Source organism: Chiloscyllium plagiosum, unplaced genomic scaffold, assembly GCF_037043375.1.
Source record: "Chiloscyllium plagiosum isolate Xiang-an unplaced genomic scaffold, Cpla_swu_hap1 HiC_scaffold_35, whole genome shotgun sequence".
In the NCBI taxonomy this organism is placed as follows: domain Eukaryota; kingdom Metazoa; phylum Chordata; class Chondrichthyes; order Orectolobiformes; family Hemiscylliidae; genus Chiloscyllium; species Chiloscyllium plagiosum.
In genome coordinates this window covers 29849465-29875620 of record NW_028270173.1, presented here as the reverse complement: position 1 = coordinate 29875620, position 26156 = coordinate 29849465, and the positions used below count along the sequence as shown (strand labels likewise).

Below are 26156 nucleotides of genomic sequence, written 5' to 3'. Positions count from 1 at the left end.
CATTCTTTCCACAACCCTATTGATCCTGACTGGATCATAACTGTTCACATCTGCTGAAGGGAAGGTGTAACCCCAACTCCGCCCTCCTGTGCAGTCACTGATTAGATGCTGTGACCTTGCATGGAAGCTCCCGAGGCACGAGTGAACTTGGAACCTGTGCTGGAGTACGGCATGCAGTCAAAAAAAATGTTTGATCAGGGAGGAATTGTATCAATTATGCAATTCGTTATTAATCATCAGAGTGTGGCGCTGGAAAAGCACAGCCGATCAGGCGGCAGCCGAGGAGCAGGAGAGTCCACGTTTCGGGCATAAGCCCTTCATCATTAATTCATTATTAACCTAACCTCCACTTCGAAGGGCTTTGATAGACTGAATTAGGAGAAGTTGTTTCAGTAACCATAGGATGCAGCTTGACCAAAGAGTTGGTGCAGGGGTTGGCAATAGGAAATGTTCACGTTGAGAGTTTTGATGGTCTGAAATATACTATTTGAAAAGGTGACAGAAACAGACTGGGGTGATACTTTGCAGAGAGGAATTACATAAATATTTGAAGGAGATGCAGTGAAACTAATTTTTCAAAGACCAGGCACTGTGGTCTTAAAAGCCCCCAGCTGTGTTGTATGATTGTACGCAGGTTGTTCTTGTGCAGACCAGCCTGTGCTAATTGTGGTGCAAGAGTTGGCTCAGTGTTTGGTGTTGGGGGAGGAATGTAAGCAAGGAAAATGTCGCTGCAGCTTCTGGTCTTCTCTTTTTATGTTCCTTTCCATAGCCTCTGTCCCGGTGCATTCCTCATTGTGACATTCTGTATTTTTTTAAAAAAAACGGTTTGAATGGGAATGCCTCAGAACATGCGGTGAATCAGGAAGGATGCCACCTGCTTCCTCTCCCTCCCTCCCAGAGCCGCCCAGGTACCCCTCAACCTCGCCCTCCCACCCCATTACTCTGCGTCAAGTGCAGCCTGCCCACCTTACCTTCAGCAGAATTTCAGTAAAGAGAAGGGAAGGCTGCTCGCGGCTGAGGTCCTTTTTTTTGCTCCCTCCTTTTGACGTTTTGCATCTCTCAGGTTCCGGCTCCACTTGGAAAAAGAAAGCCGAGAGGAGATAGAGCGGAGGAAGAAGGTCGTGCAAGAGAAAGTCGTGGAGCTCATCCCAGAAACTGAACTGGAAGTGGACATCGTTGGCATTTATAAGCCAGGCTCTGGTGAGTGGTAGCTGTGCTTGGTTGTGGTTTGTTTCTGGATTGGCATTTGCTGTCCAGGGAATGAACAGAATGGTTTCTGTATAAGTTGGAAAGACGTTCTGACAAAAAAGAAATCTAAAGTGTTTATGAGCAGGCAATTTGTGGAACATTCTCTGCTGGCTTTCATCTAGCAGCCTTAGGTTTAACGTCCTTGTCGTGCCACTTTGAGGGTTCTGCCTTCAGCCATCCAAAAGAAAGAACTTGTTTGTTCGTTGTGCCCTGAGGCATCCCAGCAAGTTCCAAAACCAATGAAGTGCTTCATTGTAGTCACTGTTGTAACGTAGGAGCAGCAGCCAATATACACATACTCCAATCCTAAGAATTCACTGGTAAAATCAATCCTGATTGAGTGTTCAGTATTGACTTGATCAGCTCCCCTGCTCTCTGAAGTAGTTGGAGCGGGATGTTTGCTTACACTCACTCGTAAGGACAGTTCGTGTAATGTCTCATTGAAAAGTTGACTGCTCTGGGGATCCGGCACTCACTCGGTACTGCACTGAAGTGTTAGTCTAACTTTTGTACTCTCTGGAGTGGGATTTGAACTCTGAACCTTCTGCTTCAAATGTAAGTGCGCTATGAACCGAGCCAAGTCTGACCTTTTGGCAGTAATCTCTGGAACTCCCTCTTAAAGTCTTTCCGTTTTGCCTCATTGTGCTCCTGTGCAGTTCTTTGTTTGCTTTATGCGTAAATGGTGCCACATAAATGAAAGTTGTTGTTGGTTCATTTGCATTGCAGGTCCTACCCTTTCCTACTCCGTAAATTGGAGCTCCTTCAAGTGTTGTTCACCGACCAAACTGCTTGCTGGCTTCTAGTTTTACAAAGCCTCAAATTTTTGAAATTCCTTTCCTTATTGTTTTAAAATTCTTTTTCAGTCTCGCCCTCTCCCTATCTCTGTAATCTCCTTCGACCCTGGGAAGAAAGTCATCTGTCTCTTAAAGCATTTTCACTTTGTCAGAAACGCACCTGTTCCAGTCAGGCTCCTCTTGCCCAATTTCTTTCTCTTTGGCGCTGGAGGACTAATTCTTCAGTCATTCATCCTGTTGCAGACTTTCTTTGACCCTGTACCCACACCTTGCTGCAGACATATTACCTCTAACTTGTTCAAAACCCTGATGGAAGGATGCAGATGCTTTACTTTTAGTTTAAAAGAGTAGAGGGAGCTTTACTGTGAGTCTAACCCTGTGCTGTGTCCTGTGAGTATTTGATGGATCCAGTGTGGTGGAAGCTTTATTCTGTACCTAACCCTGTGTTAAGGGAGTTTGACTTTCAGTTTCAAAGAGTAGAAACTTTATTCCTCTCCTGCTCTCTGTCTCTCTCTCTCTCTCTCTCTTCCCCCCTTCTCTCTCTCGCTGTGTCTGTCTGTGTGTGTGTGTCTCTCTCTCCCTCTCTCGCTGTGTCACTCTCTCATCACTCTGCTATAACCTGCTGGATGTCCGTGACTAACCTTGCTGATGCTAACGCTGTGAAAATTGTCCATTTTAACTTCGGACTCCAGCTCATCGTGACTTTTGGTTAAATTGATTCTTCTCTTGCCCTCTGATGCTTCTTTTACTCCAAGAATCTTAAGTTTGTCTCCTTTGGTTACCAAACTGCCTTCCACTACATTGGAGGAAGGTTTGGGGGAAATGTCAGAGGTAGGTTCTTTACACAGAGAGTGGTGGGTGTGTAGGATGCACTGCCAGTGGTGGTAGTAGAGTCAGAGACATTAGGGACGTTTTAAGAGAATTGGATAACCACATGGACGATAGTAAACCAAAGGGTGTGCAGGTTATTTTGATCTTAGAGTACGTTAAAAGTTGGCACAACATCAAGAACCAAAGAGCCTGTACTGTTGTATGTGCTTTATATAGCACTTCCAGTATCGACCACGTCATAATTTTGAACACCTGTGTTAAGTCTGTCCTGCTCTTAACTGGCACAGTTACAGTCTGAGTAATCTCTTAAACCAGGAACACAACACTGGAATGGAAGGGAATGAAGTGGCTGAACACAGCAAACTTTAAAAACAAAAACAGAAGTTGTAGCAAATACCAGGGGAAGGGAATGTGAGGCTAGCTCGCTGACTTAGCAGTCTGGACCTGAGTAACACAGACCAGGGAGATCCCTGTGATTAGCTAATCCCTGCTGAAATGATGGTACGGTAATTGGCCTGAATTCACCCTGGTCCAAAAGGTGGCTATAGAAATCAAACTGAAATTCCTACTCTTTGTTATGCTGGAAATAGCTGTTCGGGTCTGGGGCAAGAACATAAATAGGATTAGGTACGATACCATCTCCAGTCAAATATCCCTTCGGCTGGCCCCTCGCGTCGAAAGTGAGCAAAGTACTTGGTGGTAGCTATGGAAACCTGTCCTGGAAAACCTCCCTTGCTGGGTGCGATTGGAGAAAAATAATGGCTGCTGGCCTCCCGGGGTTCATTGGCAGCAGCTAGTTGGAAGTGTCAGCAGACACTGTCCAACTTGGCTTCAGAGCTACAGAAAATATCAGCACAGTCAGCGATGCTGTGACTAACCTTGCTGATGCTAACGCTGTGAAAATTGTCCTGTCGACAATAGCTGGTAATGCTGGAGTCTCTTAACTCTTTCCACTCGTGAGGACAATGTCACCCAACGTGGCGAGGAGAGTTAATTTACACACGGATTGCTTAACTTTGCCCTTCATCAGCTGCAGGGCATTGGCACTGCACGAGGAGCCCTTCCTGTTACCGTTACACCTTGTTTACATTGAATACTGACAAAGCACAGTCAGATACAGAGCAAAACTCCTTCTACACTGTCCCTGTCAAACACTCCCAGGACAGAGATAGTACAGGGTTAGATACAGAGTAAAGCTCCCTCTACACTGTCCGCATCAAACACTCCCAGGACAGAGACAGCACGGGGTTAGATACAGAGTAAGGCTCTCTCTACACTGTTCACCATCACACACTCCCAGGACAGGGACAGCACGGGGTTAGATACAGAGTAAAGCTCACTCTACACTATCCCCATCAAACACTCCCAGGACAGGGACAGCACAGAGTTAGATACAGAGCAAAGCTCCCTCTACACTATCCCCGTCAAACACTCCCAGGACAGGGATAGCACAGGTTTAGATACAGAGCAAAGCTCCCTCTACACTATCCCCGTCAAACACTTCCAGGACAGAGATAGTACAGGGTTAGATACAGAGTAAAGCTCCCTCTACACTGTCCCCCATCAAACACTCCCAGGACAGAGACAGCACGGGGTTAGATACAGAGTAAGGCTCTCTCTACACTGTTCACCATCTCACACTCCCAGGACAGGGACAGCACAGGTTAAATACATAGTAAAGCTCCCTCTACACTATCCCCATCAAACACTCCCAGGACAGGGACAGCACAGGTTTAGATACAGAGCAAAGCTCCCTCTACACTATCCCCGTCAAACACTTCCAGGACAGGGACAGCACGGAGTTAGATACAGAGTAAAGGTCCTTCTATACTGTCCCCCATCACACACTCCCAGGACAGGGATGGCATGGGTTGGATAAAGCTCCCTCTATGCTATCCCCATCAAACACTCCAAGAGGTTGTTTGCCCTGATTAAAATAAACCACCTGAGTCTCAGTGAATGCTAATGATGTACGTGAAGTCTGCTGTGGGCCGTGCGCAAAAGTGTGTGGAGCGAAGCAATCAACGCTTTTTGTTCAAAGAACAGGAGAAACCTGCACCCTTCTCACTCTGAACAGTTTTAAACCCAGGGGCTAAGGATGAAAATTCAGTGTACTATCTCACTGTAGGGTGCAGTATATTTCTCAAACGCATCCTTCACAGTGAGAAGATTCAGTGCAGGAGCAAGGATGTCTTATTGCAGTTATACCAGACATTGGTGAGGCCCCCTTATCTGAGAAAGGGCATTCTTCCTGTCGAGGGAGTGTGGCAAAGGTTTGTCAAGTTGATTCCTGAGATGGCAGGACCGACATAAAAAAAGTGTGTGTCCATTCCGGATTGTTTTCATTGGAATTTAGGAGAATGATGGGAGGATCTCATAGAGACCGATAAAATTATAACAAGACTAGACAGGTTAGATGCAGCAAGGATGTTCCCGATGGTGGGGGATTTCAGAACCAGGGGTCATAATTTAAGGATAAGGGCTAGAACCTTTCAGAACTGAGATGAGGAGAAATTCCTTCACCCAGAGAGGTTGAGAAATGGTTGAGGCCAAGATGCTGTGTTTTCAAAAGGGAGGTCGTGACAGCTGTTGCGGCTAAAGGGCTATGAGGGAAGTGTGAGATCAGGGTATTGAGCTTAGTGATCGCCCATGATCGCTGTGAATGTCTCGAGAGGCCAAATAGCATACTCCTTCTCCTATCCTCGAGGTTCCTGTGTAATTGGTACTGCTTTACTACTTGTCACCTGGCATTATTGCAGCAAAATTGACCACAATGACAGGGTAAGTGCTGGCAACAAAGTTTCGGGGAAATATGGTGGGAAGGGGCAGGGGGTGGGCAGGGGGTGGTCTCTAGTGAAGCAGGCTTCAGAAAGTTTAGGCTTACTTGAAATAGCCTCTTTTGGGGAAACCAAGCGACTTGCCTGTTTGGCCTCAGTTAAATCTACTTTAGGGCTCTGCTAATTTAATGTCATCCCAACCTCCTGCTGTCCAATGCAGTCCCAACAAAGTTCAAGCAACATTGCTGGAACTGACCAGGCAACCAGCTCATACTCTGAGTTCTCACTTTACACCACTTCTGTCACTAGATACAACCAAGCAACCCATGACTGAAGAGGGGTCACTGCACCCTGAACATTAACTCTGTTTTCTCTCCAATAGATGTTGCCAGACCTCCTGAGTTTCTCCAGCGATTTTCTTTTGCAAGCATTTCTGCAGTCTACCTTCTCTCTCCTGTCGCCTACCCTTTCTTACGAGTTAGCCATAGCTCAGTGGAACACTGCTGTCTCTTAACTCAGGATCGTTCAGAGGCTCTACTTCAGAAACTTGGATTGTTTCCTCAGCTTGGCACTGTGGAGGGACGGCTGCATTGTTGGTGTGGCATTAAACCAAGATTCAGTCCACAATCTCAAGTGGACGTATTAAGATCCATCTCTATCCGTGGAAGAGCAAAAGAACTGTCTTTATCCTGATCAAGATTTATCTTTCGATTGACTTGACAAAAAAAGGTCATTTCTTGATCTTTTGTCAGTTATTTGTTATTTGTAAATCTCCATAAGCACTTGGGAAAGCACTTGAATAGTTTTAAGGCACTTTGGGGTATTCTGAGATTGTGACGGACTCTATAAAAGTGTGTTCTTTAAATAGTGTAACAGCAGAAAAACAGGACACTCTGCTCAGCTGGTTAATGCATCAATCTCTGTTTGTGTTAACATTTCCTTTATTCTTTCCTCCCCTACACTTATCTGACTTCCCTTTTAAGTACAGCTGTCTGTTGTCAGCTATTTAGTGTTAAAGATTTTGATGTTCAAGGTATAAGTTCAAAAATTACCAATGAAACTTTTGCAATGTGGTCATGTAGATAGGATTAGATGAATTAGATTACTTCCAGTGTGGAAACAGGCCTTTTGGCCCAACAAGTTCACACTGACCCTCTGAAGATCAACCCAGCTAGACCCATTCCCCTACATTTGCCCCTTCACCTAACCCCATTTCCTTCTAACTAATGCCCGTAACACTAGTGGGCAATTTAGCATGGCCAATCCACCCTAACCTGCACATCTTTGGACTATGGGAGGAAACCAGAGCACCCGAAAGAAACCCACGCAGACACGGGGAGAATGTGCAAACACCACACAGACAGTCGTCTGAGGTGGGAATTGAACCCGGGTCTCTGGCGCTGTGAGGCAGCAGTGCTAACCACTGAGCCATCGGGCCGCCCAAAGAACTTCAAAAATTTGTATAGGTTAGTGGAATTGGTGGAAGGATGTGGCAGATGAAATTAAATGCTTAGAAGTGATTCATTTATGATCTGACGATGCTCGACTGTCCTGCCAACCCTTGATTCGTGCCTTGCTGGCCTTTAGCCTGGTGATTAGGAATCTAGGTGTTCAGATGGCATGGAAATTTAAGAGTAGTGTTGATAATGTGTGCAATATCAAAGGCTTTATTAAGGGGGATGTAGATTTCAAAAGCCAGGCAAATACGTTGAGCTTGTGTAAAGCTTGGGTTTAACATCACCTGGAGTAGTACGCGCAGCATGGTGAAGTAGGGTCAATCGAGCAGTGCATCCACAACTGTACACCGCACTTGAGGAAAAAAATGTGAGGATGCTAGAGAGTGTACAGAAAAGATTCAGGGCAATTGTCCTGGGGTGAGGGGCTTTCATTACAAAAATAGATCGGTGAAGTCCCAGTAGCAAACAAGAGTCATATTAGACTCAAAGCACTAAGTGTGTTTCTCTCGCCGATTCTCCTGCATTTTGTTTTTTCATTGGAGAGTTTGGGATTGTTTTCTTTGAAGAAGAGAGGTTGAAGGTAGATTTGATAGAGAATTTCACATTCATGAGGGGTACGGACGAACATAGAGTCATAGAGATGTACAGCACGGTAACAGACCCTTCGGTCCAACCCATCCATGCCAATCAGATATTCTAACCTAATCTAGTCCCGTTTGCCAGCACCCGGCCCATATCCCTCTAAACTCTTCCTATTCATATACTCATCCAGATGCCTTTTAAAGTACCAGCCTCCACCACTTCCTCTGGCAGCTCATTCCATACAAGCACCACCCTCTGTATGAAAAAGTTGTGCCTTGCGTCCCTTTTATATCTTTCCCCTCTCACCCTAAACCTACATCCTCCAGTTCTGGACTCCCCCACCACAGGGAAAAGACCTTGTCTATTTATCCTATCCATGCCCCTCATGATTTTGTAAACCTCTATAAGGTCACCCCTCAGCCTCCGACACTCCAGGGAAAACAGCCCCGGCCTATTCAGCCTCTCCCTGTAGCTCAAACCCTCCAACCCTGGCAACATCCTTGTAAATCTTTTCTGAGCCCTTTTAAGTTTCACAGCGATCTTTGATAAACCCTTCTGACTGCTGGAAGGATCGAGATCCTAACTGTGTTGAAACTTCCATGCATGTTCATATTTCAAACAGAGGAGTCTGGGGCCAAGGTCTATTCCAAGGTCTGGGGCCATTGGGGAGCATGGAGAAGAAGGAATGGCAATTAACCAAACGCAGTTGTGATATAAAATTTAATGTCGGGTCAAAACACCGAAACAGTTTACATTGTTCAAGGTTTATTTTTAATCTTGAGCTTTGGAAATGAGTTGTTGGCTTGTGCTGGGAGAGATGGGGTATCTGGCTCGTGTGTTAAATAATGCTGATCTGTCAGTAAGATCTCTGCCAGTTTGGGTGAGAGATTGATGGTGTTGGGAGAATCTGCAGCGAGACAGCACAGTGCTCAGAACCTTGTCTCAGACCCTAGGGAACCACTGACTCCTGCATAAGAACCGCAGATCTATGCTGGTCACTTCATTTTGATATTCTTTAGGTGTGGTTCAGGTTTCTCCTGAATAGCATGGTTAGTAGTTCTTACATTTATGGGCCCTAGTCTTGTAACCTATCAAGAGCTTTCAGAGTAATAATGGCCTTTATTTGGTCACCTCTCAAGCCAACTCGAGAACCAAGCTTACCCTGATTATATATATCTTCTCCATCCTCATAGCATCCCTGTGCACCCTTTTTTTGTCCCCAGTTCCTGTATATCCTTTTTTAATAATTTGGCAATAAGTTTTTAATTTTTTAATTAGTGTGGTCGAACCAAAGTTTTTCCAACTTCACAACTTTAAAAGTGAAAATCCCCTACAGCCCTTGGTTTATCTCACAGAGAGATTAATTTTGGTATACGATTATCGGAAGAAACCTAACTCTCTGGTACAGAATGTTAGATCTTCGCCAAGTAACGTACGGCTGGTGTTAGCTGTCCCTGTGCTTTTCTTAAATTACACTCCCTTTTTAGACTATGTTTTTTCACTTATGTCTCTCGTTCCCAGTCTTGGACTTTCCAAAGCGTTCTCCTTGGAGCTACACAATGTCAAAGGAGCAGCTGCTGGTGCAGGAAGAGAAGGCATTCCGTGAATACTTGGATAAAATTTACAGGACGTTTGATCCTATGAAGCTCAGTTACTTTGAGCACAATTTGGAGGTGAGCAGTGTGGATGACGCAGATAAATCACCAAGACGGTGCTAGGGTAGGAAGCTGCTGATGTGTGGAAGAAGTGGTACTGAAGTTGCATTTATCGGTGTCTGTTGTAACCTCAAAGTTCCAAAGTGCTTTGTGGCCAATGGGGTCCTCTAGTAGTGGATCATAAATGGAACCTTTTCACATTCATATTTATTGAGATTAATGCAGGGCTTGACATCACAAATAGCTTCCCTCACTGACTGCTGAAATAGCACCTTGGGATTATTTTACATTCATGAGATGAGATTGGAAGATGAAATGTACTCGGGGCTATGTACACTGATGTGAGGGTGATTGTGAAATGATGTGGGATTGAAATGTGAAGTGAATGAGAGACTGAATAGGGCAAGACTACTTCTTTGACCGGGAAGTCAGTGACAGAGCACTCATTTAAAACACTTACCAAAGGAGGGATTGGCAGGAACAAGAGTGCAGGTTGAAAAGTGATTGTTCTGAAATAGTTAGCGTAGGATGCTGTCTGTGAGCTCATCGAGATGCACTGAGGAGTTATTGGGGGCTGGGGTGTGTGCTAACTGGGTGTTAGGTTGGATGGTGTTGCTGGTGGGAGGTGTGCTGCTCACTTGGCACTGGGTGTTGGAGGTGAGCTTGTTAGCTGGTGCCTGGTTGGAGGGGAACTGGTTCTATGGGAAAAAGGAGGCTGCAGAAGGTGAGTGGTACTTGATTTTGTTTGGCATGGAGAGAATTGTTTCTTGGGTGGCTGGTGGAGCAATTGTGGAAGGGTTTTTTTTCTGTACACCTTTGGAGTTGAGATGTCTTAATACAGGAAACACTGTCACGTTGTTTATTCTCTGCGTCCTTATTTGGTTTTTGTATTAATTCTTCCTCTGTGTCTGTTCTGTAGACCTGGCGTCAACTATGGAGAGTCTTGGAAATGTCTGACATAGTGCTGCTGATCACAGATGTCAGGCATCCGGTATGTACTGCGAGTGGACTATGAAGTCAGAACTTCAGCCTAAACAATAGGCTTGGCCTGAACAGGTGCTCTGAATCTTTGCTTAAGATGGGGGTAATTGCTGCTGCTGCTGTGTATAAACTCACCGCTTGAGTGATATCACATTTTTCTGTGTCCTGGCTGATGTTATTGTCACCTGATTGAGTGGTCGCCACTTTCTGCTCACTGCCACTGCTGCAGGCATATGGCTGCCCTGGTTGGCAAGATGAACTTAATTGTCGTTGTGTCCTCCTCACACTGAGTTGACCTCCCTTCAATGAGGTGGTGCTGTAACTTCTGTTGCTTGTTCTTGGCGTTCACTTTGAGAAGCCATGGCTTTTCATTGTGGCCTTCCTCTTGTTTTTTTTCCCTAGTAAGTCCATTAGCGGCTGCTCTTGTGTTACCTACTTCCCCGTCTGTAACATGACCTACTTCCACACCGCCAGGGCTTTCCTTACCTTTCTCTCACGTTGTGTCCATTCTAACCCTGAGCTCATTCACAAACCTGCTGCCTTAATCTAGCCTGCCGTGTACATTGTTCACCTATTGCCCCTCTGCTGACCGATCTGGTCCATGTTTTCCAATTGCTCTTCTTTGCTGTAAAGCCCTCCAGCTTGACAACCTTCTGTGATCGCTGCGCACCTCCAGCCTCTTCATGTCATAAACTCACGGAAACAGACCCTTCAGTCCAACCAGTCCATGTCAACATAATCCCAAACTAAACTAGTCCCACCTGCCTGCACTTGACCCATCTTCCCTCCAAACATTTCTTATTCATGTACTTATCCAAATGTCTTTTAAATGTTGTAACTGTACCTGCATCCACCACTTCCTCTGGAGGTTCATTACACCTATCAACCACTCTGTTTCAAAAACAAAAATAGTTGCCTCTTATGTCTTTTTCGAATCTTGCTCCTCTCACCTTAAAAATATGCCCCCAAGTCTTGAGATTCTCCACCCGGGGGGAAAAGACACCTGCCATTCACCTTATCTATACTCCTCGTTGTTTTATAAACCTCTAAAGGTCACCCCTCAACCTCCAACGCTCCGGTGAGAAAGGTCACAAGCTTTTCCTTATAACTCGAACCCTCCATTCCCGGCAACATCCTGTATTCTGTTGAAAACTATCTTCACTTGTCTTTACCTGCAGCTCTCGAACTGCCTCCCTGATCGTCTGTGCCAGCTTCTGTCATCCTTGTTGTGGTTCTGTTGGCCGAGCTGGGAATTTGTGTTGCAGATGTTTCGTCCCCTGTCTAGGTGACATCCTCAGTGCTTGGGAGCCTCCTGTGAAGCGCTTCTGTGTTGTTTCCTCTGGTTTGTCTCTGCCGCTTCCGGTTGTCAGTTCCAGCTGTCCGTTGCAGTGGTCGGTATATTGGGTCCAGATCGATGTGTTTGTTGATTGAATCTGTGGATGAGTGCCATGCCTCTAGGAATTCCCTGGCTGTTCTCTGTTTGGCTTGTCCTATAATAGTAGTGTTGTCCCAGTCGAACTCATGTTGCTTGTCATCTGCGTGTGTGGCTACTAAGGATAGCTGGTCATGTCGTTTCGTGGGAATGAAGACATGCCACAACCCAAAGGACTAGCCATGTTACCATACATCAAGAGCATTTCTGAACTGATAGCCAGACTACTGCGACCACTAGGACTCATAACAGCACACAAACCAACAGCCACTCTCGGACAACAACTCACCAGGACAAATGACCTGATACCCAGCATGAGCAAAACCAACGTAGTGTACAAAATCCCTTGCAAGGACTGCACAAAACACTACATAGGACAAACAGGAAGACAGCTAATGATCCGTATCCATGAATACCAACTAGCCACGAAACGACACGACCAGCTATCCTTAGTAGCCACACACGCAGATGACAAGCAACATGATTAGATTAGATTAGATTACTTACAGTGTGGAAACCGGCCCTTCGGCCCAACAAGTCCACACTGCCCCGCCGAAGCGCAACCCACCCATAACCCTACATTTACCCCTTACCTAATACTACGGGCAATTTAGCATGGCCAATTCACCTGACCTGCACATCTTTGGACTGTGGGAGGAAACCGGAGCACCCGGAGGAAACCCACGCAGACACGGTGAGAACGTGCAAACTCCACACAGTCAGTCGCCTGAGGCGGGAATTGAACCCAGGTCTCTGGCGCTGTGAGGCAGCCGTACTAACCACTGTGCCACCGTGCCGCCCACCATGTGTTTGACTGGGACAACACTACTATTATAGGACAAGCCAAACAGAGAACAGCCAGGGAATTCCTAGAGGCATGGCACTCATTCACAGATTCAATCAACAAACACATCGACCTGGACCCAATATACCAGACAGCTGGAACTGACAACCGGAAGTGGCAGAGACAAACCACTATAAATGCCGGAGGAAACATCACAGAAGCGCTTCATAGGAGGCTCCCAAGCACTGAGGATGTCACCTAGACAGGGGACGAAACGTCTGCAACACAAATTCCCAGCTCGGTGAACAGAACCACAACAACAAGCACCCGAGCTACAAATCTTCTCACAAACTCTGTCATCCTTCAAGGCACTCCTTAAAACCTATTCTTTGTCTGATCTTCTGTCCCAATACTCCCTGATGTAGCTTAGTATCGATATTGTTTGTGAATGTTGCAAAGGGTTTTGGAGTATTTTATCTTGTCAATGGTGCAGTATATATACATAAGATGTCTTCCTGTGTTTATTCTTGACTGTTTGTTATCTGCCTACTAAATTAATTTCCTCTCTTCGTGGAAGAAGAGGGATTAATAAGGGAATGTTAACTACATATTTATAGTAAAAATACAGAAAAAGTTTACATTTGAGGCAGCACGGTGGCTTAGTGGTTAGCACTGCTGTCTCACAGCACCAGGGACCCGGGTTCAATTCCAGCCTTGGGCGACTGTCTGTGTGGAGTTTGCACATTCTCCCCGTGTCTGCGTGGGTTTCCTCCGGGTGCTCCCACAGTCCAAAGATGTGCAGGTTAGGGTAAATTGGCCATACTAAATTGCCCCATAGTGTTAGGTGCATTAGTCAGGGGGAAATGTAGAATGGGTCTGTGTGGGTTGCTCTTCGGAGGGTCGGTGTGGATTTGTTGGGCCGAAGGGCCTGTTTCCACACTGTAGGGAATCTAATAAATAAATTTACAGGCATTTCTGAATACATACCACATGTAAATACACATGGATACATGCCATCATGCAGACTGTGTGTGTTTGCACATACCCCTCCACACAAACTAACCTATTAAGTTAGGAGGTAATGACTTACCTGGTACACACCCACATCTTACCACTTTTTGTCTTGAGCCAGCTCCTTCCCCTCTGTCTCTCCCCAGGTGATTCACTTTTCCCCAGCACTCTATGACTATGTGACCCAAGAAATGAAGAGGAATATTATCCTGGTGTTGAATAAGATCGATCTCGCTCCACCCTCCCTGGTGGCAGCCTGGAAACATTACTTCCAGCAGAAGTTTCCTCAGCTCCACGTGCTCTGCTTCACATCGTACCCTCGGGAGAAACCGGGTGAGACAGATCCGAGCGCTGGTAAGTGGCGAGGAGGGATTGCGCTATAGTCTGTGGTGTAGTGATGGGTGCAGTGCTAAATCAGAATGAGCTGCAAACGGACTGCTCTGACCTAATCCACTGTTGCCGTGGGAGGAATGGACCTGTATCATCTAGTTAATGTTCACACTGTCTCAACTGAACCATGTCAAACTGTTCTGTCCTGAACTGGGAGAGAACTGGACTGTGATTAGAGGTGGGGGGGGGTGCTGTCTGTGTAAAGGTGGTGAGTGGGTTAATCCTCTCCACTGGCAACAGGCTGCCCAGTATCTGACTGTGAATGTGGGGATGTTGGGGGAGGAAGGAGTTAATCATCTCATCCCACACTCCCTTGTGTATGAACCGGATGCTGTAGCTGATAGTTTAAACACCTTTATGGTATTTTCACTGCTGCAAAACGTGCAGCTCTTTGCTTATTAAAACTTTGCCAGTGGGAACTGTGTGTTTCATTCAAGTGTCTGTTGTGGAATTCAGTTTTTCAGAAACGCCGAAGACGGAGGCGGGTCAGGACAATGGCCGTGGGGCCCAAACAGCTCCTTAAAGCCTGTGAGAACATCACGCAGGGGAAAGGTAAGGCCTGAAACAAGGAAAAGAAGCACTCTGGGCCAATAATAATGGCCGCAGAATGGGGCGGCCCAGGGAAACCACTCCCACTGCTACATGTCTGTGCCAGCTCCTTGAAGGAGTCGACCAATTTAACCCCATGCTTTTCCCTGATAACCTTGCATGTTCAGAGCAAACTACTGAGGACCCTGTGCTGAAAGCCAAAAAAATGTTGGAAATCACAGTGGGTCAGACAGCATCTACAGGGAGAGAGCAAGCTAACATTTCAAGTCGAGATGACCCCAGCAGATTAGCTGTTTTCTCTCCTGCTTAATTAAGTTACTATATTTTACATTAGGATTAAGTCTCGGTACAACATCGTGGGCCTAAGGGCCTGTTCTTTGCTGTACTTTTCTATGTTCTAATCAGGTCTCACACTCCACATTTTAGCAACATGTGAAGAAATTGTTGATCCAGTTTCTCTTCTAGTCTGTCTTTGTCAGTGATTTAAAATCAATAAGCTCTGGTTACTGGCCTGTTGACTCTGTCAAAGTCCCGTATAATGCCTCAGTTCAATTATCCCACATCCAACCCTGATCCAATGAGAGACATCCCCATTTCTTTCAGTCTGTTCACGTAACTCAAATCTTTCATCCATAGGATCATCCTGGTCAAATTTCACTGAACCCTCCCCCTCAGGGCCTTGACCCCTTAAAATCGCGATGATGTTATGAAATTTGAAAGTTTTCTGCTATCTGTGCAGTTCAGGTCAGACTGAAGCTGTAGACTTGCTCAGGTGAGCACCTTGCCATTGTTCAAATATGGTACTGCACAGCAGGAGTATATTAAACCACTCCTGATAGTGTCCATTTGCACCACAGTATTTTGATAACTTGCTTTCAATAACCTGATCTTTTGTTAGTAGCAACAACTCTGGCTTTAAGCTTTTCCTGTTTATCTGCAGACATTACCATTCCCTTTATATTTTGTTCTGTGGTGACATTCACCCATCATATTCCTCATCCTCGAGCCTTCCTGGACCTTCACTGCTGTTCCAGTTGCTCCTCCTGATCTTTTCCATCAACATAAAACTCATCATTTGTCCACATCCCGGAGACTCGATGTTAGCTCTGTCTCTTTCTCCAAAGCTGCCCTTGGATTGCTGAGTTTCCCCAGCGTTTTCAGCTTCTGTTTCAGACGATTGAATGTTCCTCGTACTGTCCTTGGCTGAGATCAAGTATTTCCGTACTGAACTTGATTTGATCTTTGGGATTCAGCTATCTGGAACTGGTCATTACACCCCGACCTTTGCAATTCTCTCTAGGCCACTTGCCACTTCTGAGAGGTTGGGAAAACTTGGAAAGAACTGTAATGGAGCATTTCAAAATGCACTTCTTCCTTATTTTGAAAACAGGTCCTTCAAAAACCTCTCTTAAAGTCTTGCTGTTTGATCACGCTCTTGTTTTTCTCCCTCACTGTACTCTCCCTTAATGGCCGCCCCTCTCCAATTTGCCTCTCAATCCCTGCACTTCCTTTCGCACTACAGCCCCCTTTCCTTCACAACTGTTCATCATACTCCCCTTCTCAAAGTTCCTAATGGATCTGCTTTCACTGTCTCTTTCGGGCAGAGAGTTTTATAACAACTCACTGTGTCATTGAAAAGAGAGAGAGAGATTCTTTGCACCTTTGGCTTTCTGTCCATTCCTATAAATTTGTCCCTCTCCAGACCACTGACCTTACTCCTGCAGGAAGCCATTTCTCTCTCTTTACTGGAATCTCCATCAAAAGCCCCCCACACCTTTTTTTACAGATTACAGATTACATTACAGTGTGGAAACAGGCCCTTCGGCCCAACAAGTCCACACCGACCCGCCGAAGCGAACCCACCCATACCCCTACATTTACCCCTTACCTAACACTACGGGCAATTTAGTATTGCCAATTCACCTGACCCTGCACATCTTTGGACTGTGGGAGGAAACCGGAGCACCCGGAGGAAACCCACGCAGACACGGGGAGAACGTGCAAACTCCACACAGTCAGTCGCCTGAGGCGGGAATTGAACCCGGGTCTCTGGCGCTGTGAGGCAACAGTGCTAACCACTGTGCCACCGTGCCGCCCCTGTACCACCATTCACCTGAAATGTATTCGATCTGCATATTCAAGTCATCTACCTCCTCCGTTCCCATGCCTCATGATCCAACAATCATCCTAGCAATTTCAGTTGTGAAACTTTCAACTGAATCCCAACCTCAGCAGAGTTCTAGAAGTAGCATCATAGAGTCAGATAGCTTGTCCCAACCAGCCTGCACTTGGCCCATATCCCTCCAAACCTTTCTTACTCATGTACTTAGCTAAATGTCTTTTAAACATTGCCCCTCGTGTGTTTTTAAAATCTTTCTCCTCTCACCTTAAAAACACGTCCCCTAGTCTTAAAATCCCCCACCCCAGAGAAAGATGCTGCCATTCACCTTACCTATACCCCTCATGATTTTATAAACCTCTCCTTATAACATTGCAGGGTTACGGAATTCGAATGCCAGCCATGATCTCGTTGAATGGTGTACTCGAAGGGCCAAATGGCCTCTTATATCTGGCATTCTTATCACCCTTCTGTCTGCCCTAGCAAATCCCTTAATCATCTTGAACACCTCAATTAGGTCTCTCTGCTCTGTGCAGCGTGTTCTTGTAACTTAAACTGCCTTAATATCGTGCTGGCCGCATTTGCTGTACCCACTGTGAGACCATTATGTCCTACGGGTTGGAGTTACCCCAGAACTATACCAGATGCAGTCCAGCCCTAGCTCGACCTGTACCTTCCCCCCCACCCCTTCATATTCCAGCCCTTGCTCCTCCCCATCTCCCTCTACAGTTATGTAATTATTTCCCTGTCTCTCGCCAGTCGACCTGGGCAGCTGGAAGGAGAAGATGGAGCGGGATGCGGCAAACACCCAACACGAAGACCTGACTGACGAGGAGGACGAAGATGACGCAGTCCTGGTGGAGCATCAGACAGACTCTGCCATGGAAATGTGCACGCCGGTGGATGAGCTGTACAGGGACGGCATCCTCACTGTGGGCTGTGTGGGTGAGCTGGCACGATTGGTTAAATGGTGGAGGCTGGTACAATTGCAACATTTAAGAGGCATCTGGATGGGTATATGAATAGGAAGGGTTTGGAGGGATATAGGCCGGGTGCTGGCAAATGGGACTAGATTGGGTCGGGATATCTGGTCGGCATGGACAGGTTGGACCGAAGGGTCTGTTCCATGCTGTACGTCTCTTTGACTCTATGTGCTGGGTGACAGCAGCTGAAAATGACAAGTTTGCCTGTATAAGTGCTGCGTTTTTCTGAACGAATTTGGCGGAAACCAGAACTGCCAGCTGCTGGAAACCTATTGCTTATTGGTTTAATATCAAATACATCCCTCACCTGGGGACCAAGGGTCCACATGTGGTGCACAGGTAAAGTCCCTATCCCTGGGAGGCCCAGGTTCAAGTCCCGCCTTCTCCAGAGGTATTTAATTAATCTCTGAACTGGTTGATTTGAAAAATTGGTTTAACAAAAGAAAAAGCAGCCCTAAGATCTGGTAAGACTTTACAGTGATCAGACGTAGAATGATGTTCATAACCTGAAGAGAGATGTGAAAAAGGACCCAAACAGTGAAATTTGTCAAGCTATTGTTTTGTGTTTTTTTTTAGGAAGCAGAGAGTTTGTTGTCTTTCTCCTGTTGTATATATACACAGGGTCTAAATTCCGCCCTCTCCTCTCCTCTTGCCTCCCTCTCAGGTTTTCCGAATGTGGGCAAGTCATCTCTCATTAATGGCCTGGTGGGGAAGAAGGTGGTGAGTGTGTCCCGTACCCCAGGCCACACCAAGTACTTCCAGACGTACTTCCTGACTCCCACCGTCAAGCTGTGCGACTGCCCCGGCCTTATCTTTCCCTCGCTGGTAGACCGTCAACAGCAGGTCAGCTTTCACTGCTCTGTGCTTGGATGTGGGTGAGAGGAGAGGGCACGGGCCCAACTGGTGCATTTGAGGAAGATGCAGTCTTCCTCTTCCTGGGGGCAGCACGGTGGCTCAGTGGTCAGCACTGCTGCCTCACAATGCTAGGGACCCGGGTTCAATTCCAGCCTCAGGCAACTGTCTGTGTGGAGTTTGCACATTCTCCCCGTGTCTGCATGGGTTTGCTCCGGTTTCCTCCCACAGTCCAAAGATGTGCCGATTAGGTGAATTGGCCATGTTAAATTGCCCCGTAGTGTTCAGGGATGTGTAGGTGAGGTGCAATAGTCAGGGGTAAATGTAGAGTAATAGGGGAATGGGTCTGGGTGGGATATTCTTCGGAGGGTCGGTGTGCACTTGCTGGGCCGAAGGGCCTGTTTCAATGCTGTAAGGTTTCTATGATGCAGTAGCAGCAGCTTGTACTTGGGCATCTTTTAAAGAAATTGTGCAAGGTGATTCACACAGGAACGCTGTGGACCAGAGGCTTGAAACCGAACCACACGTAAGAGGTGTTTGGACAGTTGTCAAACAGCTAAGTTTTTTAAAGGAGTTCTTTAAAAGGAAGATAGCAAAGTCCAGAGGTGGAAGGAATTCAGTACAATTGAAGACACAGACAGACTCACACACCCCGCCAATGTAATGTAGTTTGGGATGGTGTGGAGGGCGAGATTGAACAAACTGAGCTCTCAAAGATTGTTGAACTGTGGGGTTAGTTAAATGTTTCAGCAACATTTTGAGAAGTTTCCTTTCCCAAATTTGATTAATTGATATTTTTACTCTTTTTAAAAAAGTATATATATTTTTCCTGGCACGGTCTTTTCTCCTGATTCTTGCCTCTTTGTAATTTTGCTGGGGAAAGGGGAATGTGTTTTCTGATATATTCTCCATGAGAGAATCTGGTGAGTAAGCCGCTTGGTCATTGCTCTGATCTGAGCCTTTTGTCAGCTGCCTGTGGTTTCTAATGGATGTCACTAGATGGCGGTAAATACCTCCTTTCGGTGTCCGGCCCAGGAGTACTGAGTAATTGGAACAATCTCGAGCAATAGGTGCTGTGGTCAAATAGCACATCACAAACCAGAGACTTCGTCAGTGCTGTTTTGTACCACTTCAGGCTGTACGCTGGCTTACAGATCGTGATCCCAGACCAGAGTGAACAGACAGGGAACAAACCAATTATTAAAAAGAAATCACTTGATCCAAAAAATTAACTTGCTTCATCACCGCAGATGCTGCCACACCTGATGACTTTCGCCAGCAGTTTCTGTCTTTGTTTCTGATTTCCAGCATTTGTGGTTCTCTCTTTTTTAAAAAATAAAATTCAGTCATACTTAGAAATGTACATGCTGGTGATACCAGACCTCCATTTTGAACTCTGCAACATGAGTAGGACTAGAGTGAGATCAATGAATTATGTTATGATCTGATTAGGGACAAGTAGCTTTTATTTTTAAATTAGACAGAAGGAATTTCTAAGAGAATAAAGCCTGAGATTTCACTGTTTTGAACAAGCAATATTAGGGGGTGGGTGGAGGGAATGCTGGATGACTAGAGAAATTGAGGTTTTGGCTAAGAAAAAGAAGGAATCATAATGTCAGGTGTTAACAGGAGAGATTGAGTGAATCCTTGGGAGAGTATAAATGCAGTAGGAGTATACTTAAGAGGGAAATCAGGAGGGCAAAAAGGAGACATGAAATAGTGTTAGCAAATAGGGTTAAGGAGAATCCAAGGGGAATTTATAAAAACATTAAGGACAAAAGGGTATTTGGGAGAGAATAGGGCCCCTCAAAGATCAGCAAGGCAGAAGGCAGCGTATGTGTGGAACCACAGGAGATGGAGGCGATACTAAACAAGTATTTTGCATCAGTGTTTATTGTGGAGAAGAACACGGCTGGTACAATTACAACATTTAAAAGGCATCGGGTGGGTATAAGGATAAGAAGGTTTTAGAGAGATATGTGGCAAATGCTGACAAATGGGACTAGATTGGGTTGGGAAATGGTCTGGATGGACAATTTGGACCGAAGGGTCTGTTTCTGTGCTGTACATCTCTGAGTCTGTGACTTTATTGTACAAGACACAATGGTAATATCTGCAATACATGTGCACCTTAGTTCCAACACCCAGAATTAATGTAGTAAACATGGGTAATAGACTGTACTAAACTGTAACAGACTGTAACCGAACACTCCGCTGTGCAAAGCAAATAGCCAATGGGGTTAAGACAATTCCAAAGAGTTTCTCAGTAACTGTCCCCTCCTTCGAGACGTTAATAATACAGTGGACCATCAAAACTGAACAAACTTCATAAAGGATTACAATTCTTCACTTTTGCAAATCTAGCCATGAAACTCCTCCTCAAGACAAATCTGTCTTTGACTGTGGATGACTGCTCATGTTCAAGTCAATCACATTCCATTCCTGAGTCCACATTCCCCAGGACTCTAAATACTGTACTGGCAGGCACCGCTCCATCCAGTTTCTCCCTGACCGCTCACTTCACCAAGCTGCATATGCCCAATCTTGCTAAAGTGCATCAAACAAACTCTGCTTGTCGAGCTTTCACTGAGACTTCTTGCTGTACTGAACTATTAATTGTGCACACACTTTTTTCAAGCGCTTCACCCCAGCCCCTCATTGACGCAAAGCTTTGCAACTGGTATAGCACTCCCCAGAGTCCTTGCTATGCAAAACACACGTTGTTCAAAAAAACCGAAAGAACTGAGGATGCTGGAAATCCAAACCAAAACAAAATTGTTGGTAAAACTCAGCAAGCCTGGCAGCATCAGGTTCTGCAGGAGGGTCACTGGACCGGAAGCGTTAACTCTGCTTTCTCTCTCCATAGATAATGCCAGACCTGCTGAGTTTCTGTGGCCATTTCTGTCTTTGTGAACCTGCTGAAGAGCTCAGCTGTCTTCAGCAGCACAGTTGAGAGCAGCTCTGTCTAACATTGAGGTCCTGTCACTCTCCCATACTCCAACTCTCAGAACCGCGTTTCGATGACCCTCTAACCTTCCTGTGTGATTTATCACTAATCTAAGGCAGAAGTGCATTGAGTTAATTTTGGTACAGTCTAACATAGCAAACCCTTAGAAGCTTGTGTACCCTGGAATATTAAAACGTTACCGTCTTGTAATTAACCAGGAGAAACTCCCACTTTGACTGCTCGCCATTGGAAAGCCACATTTATCAATGAATTTTCCTTTGCCATCAAGATCTGGAGCGGCACCCAACTGCGGTGCCTCTGGCTCAGAGGCAGGGACATTTCATTCAGCCTCAAGAGGGTTGTTCCCTCAGTATTGCCCTGTAATGTCAGCCTAGATATAGTTCTGGAGTCTCTTGGGTTTGACTTGAACCTCCTGCCTTGGGCGGGATGGGAATTAGCGTCTGAAGCAAAACTAACCTGAGTCGCTTGTCCCTTTTCTAAAGAATGCAGTTATGTATCCCTCTGTGTTGGGGTGGCGTGGTGGCCCAGTGGTTAGCACTGCTGCCTCACAGCGCCAGGGACTTGGGTTCGATTCCAGCCTCAGGTGACTGTCTGTGTTGAGTTTGCACATTCTCCCTGTGACTGTGTGGGTTTCCTCCCACAATCCAAAGATGTGCAGCTTAGGTGAATTGGCCGTGCTAAAGTGTCGCATAGTGTTTAGGGATGTGTAGACAGGGTGCATTAGACAGGGGTAAATATAGGATAAAAGGGGAGAGGAATGGGAGGTTCTTTGGAGGGCCGATGTGGACTTGTTGGGCCGAAGGGCCTGTTTCCACGCGGTTCAATGGTCTGCACAAGATTCTCTGATTCTCTGGTCTCTCCCTCCCCCCACCACCTCCAGATTCTGTCTGGGATTTATCCAATAGCACAGATTCAGGAGCCTTACACCTCCATCGGTTACCTGGCTGCGAGGATTCCTGTCGCAAAGCTGCTGAAACTCAAGCACCCGAAGGTGGAAGAGGGCAGGCCTGAGGAGCAGGAGCAGGGCCAGGCCAGGTTCACCGCCTGGGACATCTGTGAAGGTAACTGGAGGTCGTGGGCTGGGAGAGTAGGCTGCCGGCCGGTTTCTTTTCGAAGCCATCCGCCAAGTGGAAAGCTTTCCGTTTTTTTTGGCATCTCGAGTTAATAACCGAGCCGGAGTTAGAGTGAGAGTCAGTGTCCGCCTCACGCGCCATGAGCTGTTTGTCTCTTTGCAGCCTGGGCCGAGAAGAGGGGGTACAAGACGGCCAAAGCAGCACGGAACGACGTGTACCGGGCAGCAAACAGCATCCTTCGACTGACCGTGGACGGGCGCCTGTGTCTTTGCATGCGACCTCCGGGATACACGGTGCAGAAAGGTAGGGGGTGTGCGTGCGCGCGCGTTCGGTCAGCTTCAACACCTAGCATCATCGGGAGCAGCTTTTGGGGCGAGTGGCAGTGATCGTTGAGCTGAGCATGGAATGAGGGTTCTTGTGAACTTGTGTGAGGGGGAGGGGTCCCTTCCCTGTTTTTAACATGTTTGCCAGGGCCTTAAAAGCGTGTCAGGCACACCTTGATACTGAGGGGGGGGAGGATAACCTCCTGTCTCACTTGCCACCTGTTTGTTTGAGGGATTGGCCTCATTGCCTCTCTCTCGCACTGGCCTGCAATACTTTCCTTGTGCTTCAATGACCAGAACCAGATGCAGTTCTCCAGGTGGTGTGACCAGATCACTGCATAGTCAGAGTTTGTAGTCACTGCAGTAAGACGGTCACTGTTTAACATTCTCTTTGTTGGCAAGTAACTCTGCGCAGTGGTTGATTTGATTATTTGAAATTGTGTGGAGAGAGAGAGAGAAAACAAATTGAGGGAACACCTGTATCTCTCACTATCAGACTTGCTGTGATTTGTTTTAGTTGTAGGTATTGTACAGCACAGAAGGAGGTAACTTGGCGCAGTGTGCTGTTTGCGCTAATTAGTCGCAACTCCCTCTCTTTCCACGTCACCGCGCAGTCTTTTTCTTCTCATGTATTTATCCAATCCCCTTTTAACGTTAGCCTTGAATCTGTTCCCACTGTTTACATGCAAGATGATCAGAGGACGAGATAGGGTAGACAGTGAAAGTCTTTTTTCTAGGATGACGACGTCAAGGGCGCATAGCTACAAATTGAGGGGTGATAGATTTAAGACAGATGTCAGAGGCAGGTTCTCTACTCAGAGAGTGGTGAGGGCGTGGAATGCCCTGCCTGCCAATATAGTTAACTCAGCCACATTAGGGAGTTTTAAACAATCCTTGGATAAGCACGTGGATGATGATGGGATAGTGTACGGGGAGGAGCTGAGAATAGTTCGCAGGTCAGCGCAACGTTGAGGGCCGAAGGGTCTGTTCTGAGCTGTATTGTTCCATGTTCTATGCTCTTTCAAACGGCATAGTCCCCTCCGCCTGTTACATAAAGTAAAATCTCCTCCCTCCACCCCCCCATCCTCCCACTCCCAACTCCACACTTTGCTTATTTCTTTCAATTGTCTTAACCTTGCACCCTCTGATTACTGACCTTCATGCTAATGGTCTTGACCACCCCTTGGTGGTCTTAAATGATCCTGTCAAATCTCCCCGAAACCTTTTTCTAGCAAAACTGAAAACCCTCACCCCTGATTCAATTCTAGTAAAATCTCTCCACCCCCCCCCCCCCCCCCCTCCCCCCAACCCATCTAAGGCCTTTTTTAGGATCCTCCCTAAAGTGCGGTGCCAGACATGGGCTGTGACCTAACAAGTGAGGAACAAAGATTTGGAAGACCTTCCTGGATAGAGGTTTATCTGTTAAATTCCAGTAGTCGCGTTGCTCAAAACCATGACTTTGCAAGTGGGTGAATGCCTTTCTTTTTTAAATGCTTCAGTTAATTCTACAGGAGGCAGTAGGTTGGTTCAGAACCAGTAGAGAATGACTTTGAAGGCAAGTCTGGGGGGGGGGGGGATTGGCATTAGTACCTTCCAAGACCACAGTATGTTTTAATTTCAGTAATGCACTTTTGAAGGAAGGTCACGGGCATAGCAATCCAAAGCAAAAGGATGTCCCGTGAGAGTTCACACTCAGCTGTTAAAATGGACTTTAGTTAGAAAGCTGTGCCCAGAGAAATGAGTGACAATATGTAGAGAATGGCCCTTGAAGGGTGCAGATTGCAGAATTAATCGCCAATGGTTTCATGGCCATCGTTAGACCCTTAATTCCAGATTTTGATTGAATCCAAATTCCACCGTCTTCCGTTGCGGGATTCGAACCCATGTCCCCAGGACATGACCTGGGCCTCTGGATTAACAGTACAGCAATAGTGCCACTAAGCCACCACCCCCTCTGTTTTTGTCTTCTTCCCTTGTCGAAGTCCCGCAGAATCCTCTCCGACGCAATAAGATCATTCCTCATTCTTCGTAACTCCTACGCTCAGACTGTCCATCGTTTTCTCTTAAGGAAAGTTCCGGAAAGCTGGTGTTAGGCTGCCAAGGCCTGTGCCTAAGAGGGTTCAGCCAGCGCTGCCTCTTCTTCAGTCAGTCAGAGCAAGAGGAGCAGCTCCAGTCACGGGCTCTTTCCCTCCTGCATTTGTTACTGATTGGTTCACTTGTGGGCCTATCAGCATCAAACGCTGGAGATAAAGAGCCCGCCTGTGATTGGAGGAGCACCTTGCGAGGTCGATGAGTGAGTGAGTTACAGTCTGGAGGTGACTGCCTGCTCATGGGGTTTTTGATCAGGAGGGAGGAATTGCGGGAAGCTGCAAGGGATCGGAGTGGTGGGATGACCGAGGCTGCGGTAAAAATGGGGACGAATGGAATGGGATGCAAAGGGTTTGGGGGGGGGGGGAGGTGGGATGAAGAGGAACCGGCAATGAGGGAGGGCTCCAGGTGAGGAATGAAAAAAGAGGCTGCAAGGGATTGGGGGAATGGAAGAGGCTGCCAGGGTTTTTACAGAATGGATGGAGGGAAGGTGGAAGCTGTGGGGTGCTGGGTAAGAAGGGAGATTGCAAAGGAGAGGGAGAGTAATTTTAAACCTGCCAACGCAACATTACTCAAATATCTGAGAGCCAGGGACAGTTGATATGACAGAGGCAATGAATTCCTTCAATGAATATGCAATTGCTGGCTTTATACAACAGAGATCTACGATGTGGGGTGACCCATAAACAGCCTGACTAAACTGTTCTAACTTTGTTTTGTGTGTGTGTGTGTGTGTGTGTGTGTGTGTGTGTGTGTGTGTGTGTGTGTGTGTAGTGGCCGAGAGCTCATCAGTTTGTAGATGATGTCTGTGTAAGGTGATGGCTTTTTTGTGTGTTGAAGTATTCTTCAATTGCTTTGGAAAGAATCTTTTCGCTAACTTAAGCCGTTTTGTCTTGTGTCAGTTTGAGTACTGCAGTGTCTCGGAAATTAATGCTTTCCTCGTGTTGTGGGTTTGTTTAATAGAGGATTGATAATGGATATCTTCATTCTTCTAATTCTGTACAAGTCCAAATACCCCAACATCAACTGAAGTACAGAAGATATTCTACGTAACAATACAGAGATAATAAATTAGTTGGTGAGAACAAGAAAAAAGCCTAAATAAAGAGCCCAGAAATGGGATAAACACCTTGGCACATGATTTCTCTCCCTCGCTCTGCTCAGGAAGCCCAGGGTAAAAACAATGACTGCAGATGCTGGAAACCAGATTCTGGATTAGTGGTGCTGGAAGAGCACAGCAGTTCAGGCAGCATCCAAGG

General features: G+C 46.3%; 1 protein-coding gene across 1 annotated transcript in view; it reads left to right on the top strand.

Moving 5' to 3' along the window:
- gnl1 (G protein nucleolar 1) overlaps window positions 1-26156 on the top strand; it is a 52579-nt gene that overhangs the window by 23928 nt on the left and 2495 nt on the right. The window contains exons 3-11 of the mRNA XM_087979447.1: window positions 1064-1200; window positions 9211-9362; window positions 10264-10335; window positions 13699-13906; window positions 14399-14494; window positions 17370-17555; window positions 18258-18436; window positions 22294-22474; window positions 22649-22789. Coding sequence (XP_087835573.1) covers window positions 1064-1200; window positions 9211-9362; window positions 10264-10335; window positions 13699-13906; window positions 14399-14494; window positions 17370-17555; window positions 18258-18436; window positions 22294-22474; window positions 22649-22789 — 1352 coding nt within the window. The remainder of the gene's footprint in view (window positions 1-1063; window positions 1201-9210; window positions 9363-10263; window positions 10336-13698; window positions 13907-14398; window positions 14495-17369; window positions 17556-18257; window positions 18437-22293; window positions 22475-22648; window positions 22790-26156) is intronic.